The following is an 11,015-nucleotide window of genomic DNA, read 5'->3' on the forward strand; positions in this document are numbered from 1 at the left end:
TTACTTCCGTTCAACCTAAAAAAAAAAATCCATCCAAGAAAGAAAAATGCACGGTTTTTCGATTTCCGAAACCAAAAGACTCGAACGGCGCCGTGTCGGAAACCATCTTTTTTTTTTATTTTAAATTTTTTATCATTGAATGTGTGGTAGACTAGTAGTAGTACGTAGTTTGCTAGAAAGACAAGGTCTGATCAAAAAAAAAAAAAAAGACAAGGCCAACTGCCACGTGTGGTTCTCTCGCCGCTCCCTGCCTATAGAAATATGGACGTTAGATTTATGGCAAAAAGGAATGTGTGACGTGTCTGCGTTTATTAATTCGTTAATCGCTCCACCTTCCCTCTCCCTTTCTCTCTCTACCAGCTGATGTATATAGTACTCCTCTCTCTCTCTCTCCCTCAAACTTCCCTCTCACTTTTCGCTTCTGTTCCATTTTTTTTTATTCAATTGAACAGCTAGGGTTCCGTCTTTCGATTCATCGACTTGGAAAAGGAAAACCAGAAACGGCGATCCAATGGTACGTTTCTTTGTATTCAAGCGACTCATGTTCTCTCTGCTTTTTCCCCTTGTCCTGCTTTGAACACTGCGTGATTGAGCAGTTTTAATCCAGTATACTGCGCGCTTCACGGATTTGAATCAGCCTTACGCACTATTCAATGTCTTATCTGTTTATTAATTTCAAAAAAGAAGAAGAAATGCCTTGTCTGTTTTTATGTCAGTCGAAGGCACAATAAATATTAGTAAATGTCGGAGAAGATTACTCGGATAGATATACGGCGCGTATGAACAAAATCACAATACAGAGATCTGTATTTGATCTTCTATAAATATTTTGTAATCTGTTTAGCCTATATAAACGGCTCCTACATGTATTGTCTATTTGTCTATCTCAATCAACTCAAGCAATATCAATACAATCGTTTTCTTTTCAGGTATGTCCCTATATGTACAGCCAATTTACATATGTACGTACTTATATTCACAAATGATTCATGCTTTTTATTCAAGCTGTTTGAAGTTCGATTCCGGATACATTTCACGATTAAGTCTTATAGATCGAGCATGGAGTTTAATCAGTTTGTATTTCTCTAAATAATATCGGTGTTTAGTTGCCGTTACGGAATTTAGTTTTTTTTTTCTTTCTATTTTTGAACTGGGAAAACTCCCAAAGGGCTAACGGAATTAAGTTCAACACTTTTTTAGAAAACTATTTCTGAAAAAAAAAAAAAAAAACTTTTTCTTTTTGTCGAGCATAAGATTACATCTGCCTGGTGTTTGCTCGAAAATGGGTTCTTTTTCAGAAAAGTATTACTCCGTATATGGTTAACCGAAACAAGTTTATGTGTCTTTGTGGAAGTGATTCCAAAAACTGATTCTGTATACTACAAACAAACATACATATGTTGCTTCCAATGTTATGATGGTTTGTCCAATAAGTGTGTGTGTGTGTGTGGGTACTAATGGTTGGATGATAGGGGTGATGAGAAATTAGCAATTAGTGATTATTATAACTTGCAAGGGAGAAAGATTTATAATTTTTCCAATTTGTGCAGTGGAAGAAAAGAAGCAGTGTCTGATGGTGGAAAGGCGTTAAAGATTGTCCTTTTGTACTCATGAGCACTTTTTTCACGTCATTCTGAGCATACAGGAATACTCGATGCACCCAAGAGATGATTACCATGGTTGAGCATTCAAATCGATTTTTGAGCATTCGAATTGGTAGTCAGGTCATCTAATGGCTGTTGCTGGTTTACAAAGTGTTTCTGTGCTTGATTCTTCTTTCCATAGGGAGTCTCAGTCTCCATTATCAAGGCAGTGGGGTAATCATGACAGGCCAAGCACCCGAGCATCTTCTCTTCTGCAAATGAGGCGAGAGATCGAGGGTGAGCATGTGGTCAGCCACTCCCAAGTGAGAGTTGGAGATAGGCAACAAGAGAGGATTGATGTCTCGAATGCTGATCTTCTAAATCCTTATTTGTCTGAGAAACAAGATAGTGATAGTGGACATGATGATGGGAACAGTTCTAGCTCAGAGCAGTCCACTGATTCTGGGGAGGCAGAAAGAGGAAGGGTGAGGCAAATATTGCAAGAGTGGATGAATAGTGGAGTGAGGGGCCATGCATCCGTTGTTTACCCTGTTGACAGTTATTCGAGGGCACGAATGGCTAGCCAGCAGAGAGGCATTTGTGCTGCTAGTAGAGAAGAACAGACCCCTGAAATTGGTGCTCAAATTGAACGAGGTCGGGATGGATTTGTTAATCATTGTGAGATTGGTGTTCGGAAAAACCTTCGCAAGTTATGTGGCAGACAGGCTTTGCTTGATATGTTGGCTAAGGCTGAGCGTGAAAAACAAACAGAACTCCAAAATTTGTTGGAGTGTCGGCCTGTATCTGAATTTGCTTACCGTAATCGCATTCAGGTAAGCTGTTTCCAAAAGTTTTTGCTGTTCAACTTCTATTTCTACATCAGCTCTTCACTTCTTTACCTCCTCACAATACCTAGTATTGTCTATTGTCCAAATCTGACTCCTGTGATGTTTGCAATCCAGATGTTTTTTCTATTGGTGTTTTAAATCAATACTAGTAATTTGGTGCTTGTACAAGCTTGTGAGTGGTGTTGGGATGTAAAATGTAGGATTTGTCACAGTTAACTATGTCCCTATTGATGATTAGCGTTGGCATGGTGTTGTTCAAATAGATATCTTGGGGTAGTTTGGTGGACTGCAATTACAATTGTGATATGCAATGTGCTTTAATTATGAAGTGAACTATCATGTCAACAACTCTAGGTTGCTCAAATTAAACATCTGCTTGTACTTGGATTATAATCTGTAGGATACATGTCGGAAAAGGGAGTTTTTTTTCAGTACTTCCTATCCAAGATGCTATGTGTAGGCAAGCTAATTGGATGGGAAGATCGCAGTGTGAAACATTCGATCGAAATACATTTCAGATAAAAAAACAACCCTTTTTTTTGCTGATTACATAACTTTAAAATCAAAACGAACCCTATGGAGCATTGAACTCTTTTTCACTGCTTTGCTGTTGTTAATTTTGTCACAGACGCTCTTGAGAGGTAGATTCTTGCAAAGTGGAAGATTGGTCCAAGGCGAGAGACCCTCTTCTATGCCGCCAAGTGAATTGGGTTTATTAAGGCAACAACATACTGTTTCTGGTGTAAGGTATCTGGTTTCTACTCTTTATCTGCAGTTAGAGTGTATTTATTCCTTTTTTACTTCTTAGATGCATGTTTCCCTGCCTTATCATGCAAGTAAAGGTTGGTTTTACTTTCTTCCCTATTTTGTTGTTGATTTTGCTCGTGCGTGCGTGTTTGTTTGTGGTTTTTGGTCCTCATGTGCGCCGGTTTTTGCTTGCCGTGGAAGGGAAAACACGATGGGGGATCGTGTAAAGGGATGGCAATAGTACCCGCCCCGATCGGGACGGGTTTTTTTCACCCCATTTTCGGGTATCGGGTCGGGGTAAAAATTCCCAAACCTGCCCGGGTTCGAGTAGGGTTTGGGGCGAAAGTGCCCCAACCCTAAACCCGCCCCCCTCCCCACCCCGGCGTATTTATATATATATATATATATAATTTATTTATATATGTATATATACTTATATACAAGTTTTTCATTTTTTTAGCATTAATCCAAAAAACAATGTCTCTTTACTGTCAAGTAGCCTAATTAAATTTAAAAAAGAAATAAAATTTGATATTTATTGGTGTTTAGTGGATTTTTTAAAAAGTTTTCTTCAAATATTTATAATAAATTCTACACATAAAGAAATGGAATGAAGTATCTAAAATATTGATTGCAATTAAAAGTTTAGATAAAACCGTGATACCAAAAGACACAAAAATAATTTCAAAATTTTTATTTTCTAGATAATTTTTATTCTTATTCAGCATTTTTTTTTACTTTTTCACTTATACTTTAATTTTTTTAATTTTTATGGGGCTGGGCGGGGCGGATAAACCCATTCCCCGATCGGGGCAGGAACGGGGGTACCCAAAAAAAACCCGGTCAGGGTCGGGGTCGGGGTATGCAAAAACCCGCCCCGCCCCGTTGCCATTCCTAGACTGTAAACTAGATTTCACAGCCAAATATAACTTACTCATAATTATATCTTCTAGGGGAACAATGTGCTTGCATTTTGATTGTCTTAAATCTTAATGTACAACCATGTTTTATAGAAATTTTAAGTAGGGATCTTGGCATAGCCAGACAACTTCAGTTTTTCTATTTCTGTTCTTTTCTTTTTTCTCTCCCCGTTTATTTGAGGTTTTACTTTCGAGGGCAGTTCTGCAACTGGGAGTCGTTAGAACCCTTGATTTCTGAAGTCAGATCAATCTGTCTTCGTGGTTTCATTATGCAGAACTGTGGTGTTATGGTACTTAACCTAGTATCTACGAGACATTGACAACAAAAAGCATATGTTGAGTTTCAAGAAATATTGGCTGTGGCTTGTTAATAAATGGGTGATGTGGTAGAATGACTGTCAAGTGTGCAACTATGAATAGATTTTGATATCAGAGTTATGAGATTATGAGCTGTGGGACAGAAGGGGGTGTAAAATTTAAGGTGTTGTAGATCTGTTGGAGATATTCATAGTATACTAAGCGTATTGCTCTCCGAGAATGAGGAATGTTATGCAAATAGTATTTTCGTATATGTTAATCCAATAGAGTTATTTGCTTACATGAATTTTTGTTGGACGACGTTGGTAATTACAGAATGTTGATTAATTTGGCATTTTATTATATGATCAATTTGGCCTGTTATTGTATGCTTGTTGATTTTAGATTTTCCCCTTATTTTTAATTTCATGAACTTATCCTGATGCATTTGTTGAAGTTCTTATATAATTATATTCACATGTCCCCTTGGGTCAGTGGCGTTTTTTTTTTGGCTTTTGGATACGTCTGCAATGAGTTCTAGAGTTAGACCTTATATGCTGATTTTTTATAGTTTTCTGAAGGGAATTTTCTTTCCTTGTGCATTTTTAACTTGCTTGAGCAGGGAAGGATTCCTCGCCAGATTGGACAACCACCATTGTCCATCAACCCATGCTGAGTCTGATACTTCGTCTAGCAAGGACATGAATGATTTTATGAATGAGCAAACCCAGGCAAAAAGTTCGCGAGAGGACCTAGTTGCCATCCAAGAACAATCTCAGCCTAATAATGGAGAAGGAGACATCAATCAGTTACCCCTTGTTCCATTTGAAGGCAACTCTGGTCAAAATATAAATTGTCCAGAAACTAATATTCCAGAAGAACAACAGGTAGGATTCTTTGGAAATGAGGATAGCGGGCATTTGCAGTCATCAAATTTTACATCCTTTGGAAGTAGGGATGGTCTTGGGGAAAATACGGGGGGAAACTCTGTGATAAGTACTGGTAATGCATGGTCACATGAAACTTCAGGAAATGAAATCGAAGGACAATATTTTCACCTAAGACCTAGTGGCGAGGAACGTGACACGGACACGTCATCCAATCATTTGTATGACCACAGCATTAATGAAACTGAAGACATGCATGGCCCCGATACTTCTGTACGAGTAGAACAGTGGCCGGAATCAGTTACTGATAATGAGGACAATGACTCGCGACAGCTAGACAACATTGATATTTCTGGATGGAGAGATGATGATGCTGAAGCCACAGAAGGAAATTGGAGTGAAGGAACTGCTGCTAATCACGGCTACCAGGACATGTTGGGAACTGAAGGTGAAGAAATTGATCACATGCAAGATTTGAATGAACAATGGCATGAAAGTGGTTCGCAAGAGGCTATGGAGGATTTCTTAGAAGGGCCTTCTTCTCGGCAAGCAATTCCAGTTGGAAGATTAGAGAATAGATCTTACTTCCCAGATGATGATAACGTGTACAGTTCAGAAATTAGAGAACTTTTAAGCAGGTTTGTGATGTGATTGTTGAATGCCTTAGGTGTTACAATCCTTTGAAACCAAAAAAATTAATTGTTCTTGTGTTACTTAACCACAACAACTTTAAAGGGGCTTCGTGTTCATTTTGTAGGAGAAGTGTCTCTAATCTTCTTCGAAGTGATTTCCGCCAGAGCCTGGACCAGGTGCTACAATTATATGCAGAAAGGCAAGCTCATGCTTCAGTCGACTGGGAAATGGACGAAACGTCACCCTCTCTTAGGGAGGTGGAGCAAGATGTGCAGCAGAGTGGTAGTCAAAACTTGGGTCTGCCAGGTGTTTTCGAGGCGGCTCAAATTCTTCCCCCTTCAGTACCAGTCACCCGTTCTCAGCCTTTTTGGGATCTGGATCACCTGCAGGATGATAATTGGCTGCGAAACAACTTGCAACAGCGCTTGGGAATGGTAAGCTTATCTCGTATCAATTGTCACAAATTTTGTTGTCAAATATGTCGGACATACTTCTTGTCGGACATACTTCTTGAACTAACCGTAGGCATGGGAACATTTCTAGTCGGATCAAGGGTGATCTAGCATGTGAAGAACCCTTCTCGTTCATGGATAGATTCTGGTCCAAGTGATCCAGTTGATGAATTTCGTTTTGGACCTACGTTGATAATGTGTACTTGCTCTTAGTGTGTGTGTTTCTTTTGCCTGTTTCCTATTTGATTGGATGGGGATGGTGTATAATTTAGTACTGTTAACTTTTTATTGAGCTTCGTGAAAAGTGTTGCCTGATATCTTCTCTGTTGATTCATTTGAATAACTTGCATATTGGAGCAGGAGTGGGATATCATCAATGATTTGAGGATTGACATGGCTAGGCTTCAGCAGCGGATGGACAACATGCAGAGGATGCTGGAAGCCTGCATGGATATGCAGATTGAATTGCAGCGCTCGGTACGACAAGAGGTTTCTGCGGCTCTGAATAGGTCAGCTGGTTCAACAGGTTTGTTACAATCTTAACACAGTTCCATATTTGCTTTTCTTCTTCTTCTTACCATATTTGAAATCTTTTTGTACTAGTTTTTATTTATGTTTTCAAATATTCAATGTCGACCGGTCTGCTTGTTCTTCACATTACGTAGAGGAAATTTATTCAGAATTATGTTGTTGATTTGTTTGCTACTTTCACTCTCTTCTGAAGAATTGACAGCTCAAGGCATTTTTATTCTGTTGCAGATTGTGAAAAAAATCCGCAAAAGGATGAATCCAAATGGGACCATTTGAGGAAAGGACTTTGTTGTATATGTTGTGATAACAGTATAGATTCTCTCCTATACAGGTGAAATTAACAAACCCTTTGAATGGCTTCATGACATCCACAAGCTTATGAGACATTCAATGGTTCTGGTTATAATCCCATGTCATTTTCTCTGCTTTGTTTCTTAACTTTGACAGATGTGGGCACATGTGCACGTGTTCAAAATGTGCAGACACGCTTGTGCAAGGAAGTGGAAAGTGTCCAATGTGCCGTGCACCAGTAGTTGAGATGATTCGTGCCTATTCTATCCAGTAACAATAACAAGAAAAAGACTAGGGAAGTGTTTAAGTTCGTTAATAGGATCAGAATTCTCTTCAGTTGCTCCTGGACTCCATCCAGGTAATATACATAATTTTCACTTATTTTTCAGCTGTTACAAAATGGGTGCATATATTATCTAATTTGATTAATGTGTGGCTGGAATGCAGGAAAAGGGTTCCTGATCTGTTGTTTGAATCCGAATAAATACTTGAGTGAAACATTAAAGTCAGTTCATGGAGTTGATTGTCCTCTTCACTGGCAGATTATTACCATTTCAGTGACAAGCCACTTTTTCGAGACTCTTTGCTCTGTTTTGAACACTGTTCTTCAGATAGCTCAAACAGTTTTTGGGTTGAATTTCGCCACCTCATTGGCGAAAATGCAGTTGGATTGGTGGTGGCGTTGAAGCCCTGAAGAAGTTTGTATTGACCACTAACTAAAGGTTCTGCGTCAATTGCTTGTAGGTACTTGTTAACTCGTTTCATTCTTTGGAAAATTTTCGGTGGCGTAAAATTTTGAGATGTTATTCACACGGGTGAGTAAATAGTTATCTGCCCCACGATGTTTTGCTCTCTTGTGCCTAATACTCTGACCGTATTTGGTTTATGAAGTGCCCGATTTCTCAACGTGGCTGCTTTGTTTGGTGAAACTATGCGCGGCCACTGATGGCTTGTTAACAAGGTAGAGAGCGCGTAGGTTGTTTCACCTTCTTAAAGAATGTTACACAAATGTCCAAATTGTTTCCTTCGTTTTCTCTGACGTGTTCGGTTAACCACGGAGCATTAATGCTCCTCGATGGGACTCATTACAATATCAACTGTTTGTTTTATAGAATTTTGATGAGCATTTTCTCTGTACAAAAGATTAATAAGTCACTCGAATTTCAGTAGTTGATTGGACACCAAGACAAAATTTGAATGATGAGATCTCGGAAGTCTCAATTGAGTTCGGTAATAAAACCAACAGGAGGAGGATCCTCTTTTGAACCATTGTGTGTCTTTTTCAGGTCCATTTTAGACCGTTCACATTTTAGAATTTTAGAATTCGATGAGAGTTGTTATGCGAAAAATCATATTGATCGGATACCGATTGATATAATTAATGCATTTGTACTGAGGTGATTTGGTTAAATGAGTACGGATTCGGTGCTTTATTCTTGCTAAATGAGTACCGATTCGGTGTTTTAAAATCATATCAAATGATATCCAATCAACTTGATATTTGACATAGTTGATATTCTCGATTAATTCTAAAGAATGATTTGGATCATGAAAGTGGACCCAAAAAGGCTTACAAACGGGTGTAATTCTTCTCGATGATCAAAATATGAAGCGAAATGATGGCCAAGGACGTGTTTAGATAATTAATACCGTTCAAGGACAAACTAACAGACAAACTAAACAATCCACTCCATTTTCTTGGACTTGAAAGGAGCTCAACCCTTAACCAATGAAACAAAAGCCCTACTTTTTAAAACAAATGCTCAACCCTTTATTATCCCTAATATTTTGTACAGCAACTGCGAATCATTAAAGTGGAGTAGTTTGTTGAGAGTTAGTATCAACTTTGGATTTTGATGGGCATATTGAGTCGCAATCTCGATTCTCAAGTCAAGCTTTATCGATGCATCAAGAAGGGAACGGAGGTTCTGTAGTGCACTCCGGTATAGTGTACTTATAGTATTGAATATAGACCGTTGATCTCGTTAATCAACGGTTGTGATGTGTATACAATCTTTGACCGGTAATAGAAGTATATTTTACATCAAGAAGCGCCCAATACCAAACGTGTTGGATTATTCGAATTAGTAAATAATTTTAGAATAATGTACCAGTATAAATATATATATACATATTTACACGTGCCATCATTCACAGGCACAAAAAAAAAAAATTTAAAAGCTGAAGGTGGTTAAAAACTCGAGCTCCTCTCCAGTACGACTCGATCTCCTACGCTAGGGTAACTACAAGCCCTTCTCATCATCCGAACCGGACCCACATTCTCAATCTCCACCGTCGATCTAAAACTCTCACCTCCACCGCGATCAACCACCTCTCCCCGCGACACGCCCAAGCATTCCTCCCCACCTCCGAAAATCCTCGACGAACGGCACAACGGGCACGACACGTGCGACGCCAGCCACGTGTCGACGCACCGCGCGTGGAACACGTGGCGGCAGTAGGGAATCATTTTAACCGTTTCCCCGTCCTCGAACTCGCACAGGCAGATGACGCAGTCGATCGGGTGCTTCGCGTCCCCACCGTAAGAAACAAGCGGGAGCGATCGGACGGCGGAGGGGTCGAGGCCTTCGGGGTAGTTTGATGATCTCCACAGGGGGAGGAGGGTGGAGGAGGAGAAGGGAGAGGAAGGGCGGCGGCGGGGGCGGGAGGAGGAGGAGGGGGAGTCAGCGAAGCGGCGGAGGTAGAGGGAGAAGAAGCCCATGAAGAAGAGAGCGGTGAGGAGAACGAGGGTGGTGAGGGTCATGGAGGAGTCCAGTGGGGAGGAGTTGGGCCTAAAGGGCGGGCCTTTGGTTGTGGCGTTGGTGGGTTGGTGGAGCAGTATTGGGTTGGGAGCATAAGGGTGTGGGAGTAGGGTACTGGTCCCGAGTGTGTCGGCGTCTGGTAGGAGCTTCCTGCTGTGGGGTTTCATTGCTAAATTCATTTGAGAGAGAGAGTAGTTTGGTCAAGAATGAGAGAGAGAGAGAGAGAGAGAGAGAGAGAGAGAGAGAGAGGGTTGCCAGTCGCTAGATATACTAGTACATGGTGGAGTAGTATTGTGGAGTGATGGTCCGAGGGGGCTCTGTGTTTACTTTTTGGGAAGTGAAGTATTGGAAGAAGTTCCGTTTTGCGGTGGGAAGGGGTTGTGTGCGGCGAGTTTTGGATGATTAACTAAACTATACTAGATGACGGTAGAGGAGAGGCGGGGGCCAGTGTGTGGGGCCGAGTTCTATATCTGGATGTTAATCCGTACATGAATGTTGAGTGGATCTCAGGACTGCACGGTGTGCACTTCTACAGTGAGAAGAGCAATCAAGAGAGAGAAACATTAATTGGGGCTTCTGGAATCGTAAATTTCTTTTGTTTCTTTTTCAAAGCCAGTTTGTATTTTAAATCGAGTGTTATGCTTTTGTTTGAATTACAAATTCTGTAAGCCGCTGAAATAAGTGTCAATTCTTCATTTTAGTGTGAACTCTTCATTTAGATGTGAATTGTGTCTTTTTCAAATTGTGAATTCTTAATTTGGGAATGTAAATTCTGTAGACGGGTGTGAATTGTGTAATTAGGTAGGTGTGAATTGTGCATATAAGGTGCGAATTTTGCATTTATGGGTGAGTTTCGGAAAATGGGTGTGAATTCTTGAAAGTGATGTGAATTCTGGGGGTATGAATAGTACAAACGGGGTGTGAATTCTACAAAAAAAAATGTGAATTTTAAGAGTGTGAATTATTGAGGGTGTGAATTCTCATAGTACGAAAAGTAATAAGAACAAAATAGTAAAAACGTCTTTAAAAAGGATCTTGACAGGATAATATTGACAAAAGAGAAT

The 11,015-nt window shown here is 40.0% G+C and overlaps 2 protein-coding genes across 5 annotated transcripts; one reads left to right on the plus strand and one right to left on the minus strand.

The window, feature by feature from the left end:
• The first annotated feature begins 298 nt into the window (after nucleotides 1-298).
• LOC131314982 (uncharacterized) lies at nucleotides 299-8,095 on the plus strand. Of its 4 annotated transcripts, none has more exons than XR_009196553.1 (9): nucleotides 299-514; nucleotides 1,551-2,416; nucleotides 3,060-3,178; nucleotides 5,018-5,920; nucleotides 6,040-6,349; nucleotides 6,728-6,893; nucleotides 7,127-7,229; nucleotides 7,346-7,547; nucleotides 7,637-8,095. XR_009196553.1 is itself a non-coding variant. In XM_058343997.1 (8 exons), the coding sequence occupies exons 2-8, from the start codon at nucleotides 1,733-1,735 to the stop codon at nucleotides 7,461-7,463; spliced, it is 2,403 nt and encodes an 800-aa protein (XP_058199980.1). In that variant the 5' UTR covers nucleotides 299-514; nucleotides 1,551-1,732; the 3' UTR covers nucleotides 7,464-8,095. The 4 variants fall into 4 exon arrangements, 1 of the variants encoding a protein (XP_058199980.1); XR_009196555.1 differs by having other exon boundaries at nucleotides 7,732-8,095; XR_009196554.1 differs by having other exon boundaries at nucleotides 367-514; nucleotides 1,565-2,416.
• Nucleotides 8,096-9,233: 1,138 nt separating this feature from the next.
• LOC131314984 (RING-H2 finger protein ATL57-like) lies at nucleotides 9,234-10,422 on the minus strand. Its single transcript, XM_058343998.1, has one exon. It carries the CDS (start codon nucleotides 10,128-10,130, stop codon nucleotides 9,381-9,383), a length of 750 nt encoding a protein of 249 aa, XP_058199981.1. The 5' UTR covers nucleotides 10,131-10,422; the 3' UTR covers nucleotides 9,234-9,380.
• Between the last annotated feature and the right edge of the window lie 593 nt (nucleotides 10,423-11,015).

This window comes from Rhododendron vialii, chromosome 13a (genome assembly GCF_030253575.1).
Source record: "Rhododendron vialii isolate Sample 1 chromosome 13a, ASM3025357v1".
In the NCBI taxonomy this organism is placed as follows: domain Eukaryota; kingdom Viridiplantae; phylum Streptophyta; class Magnoliopsida; order Ericales; family Ericaceae; genus Rhododendron; species Rhododendron vialii.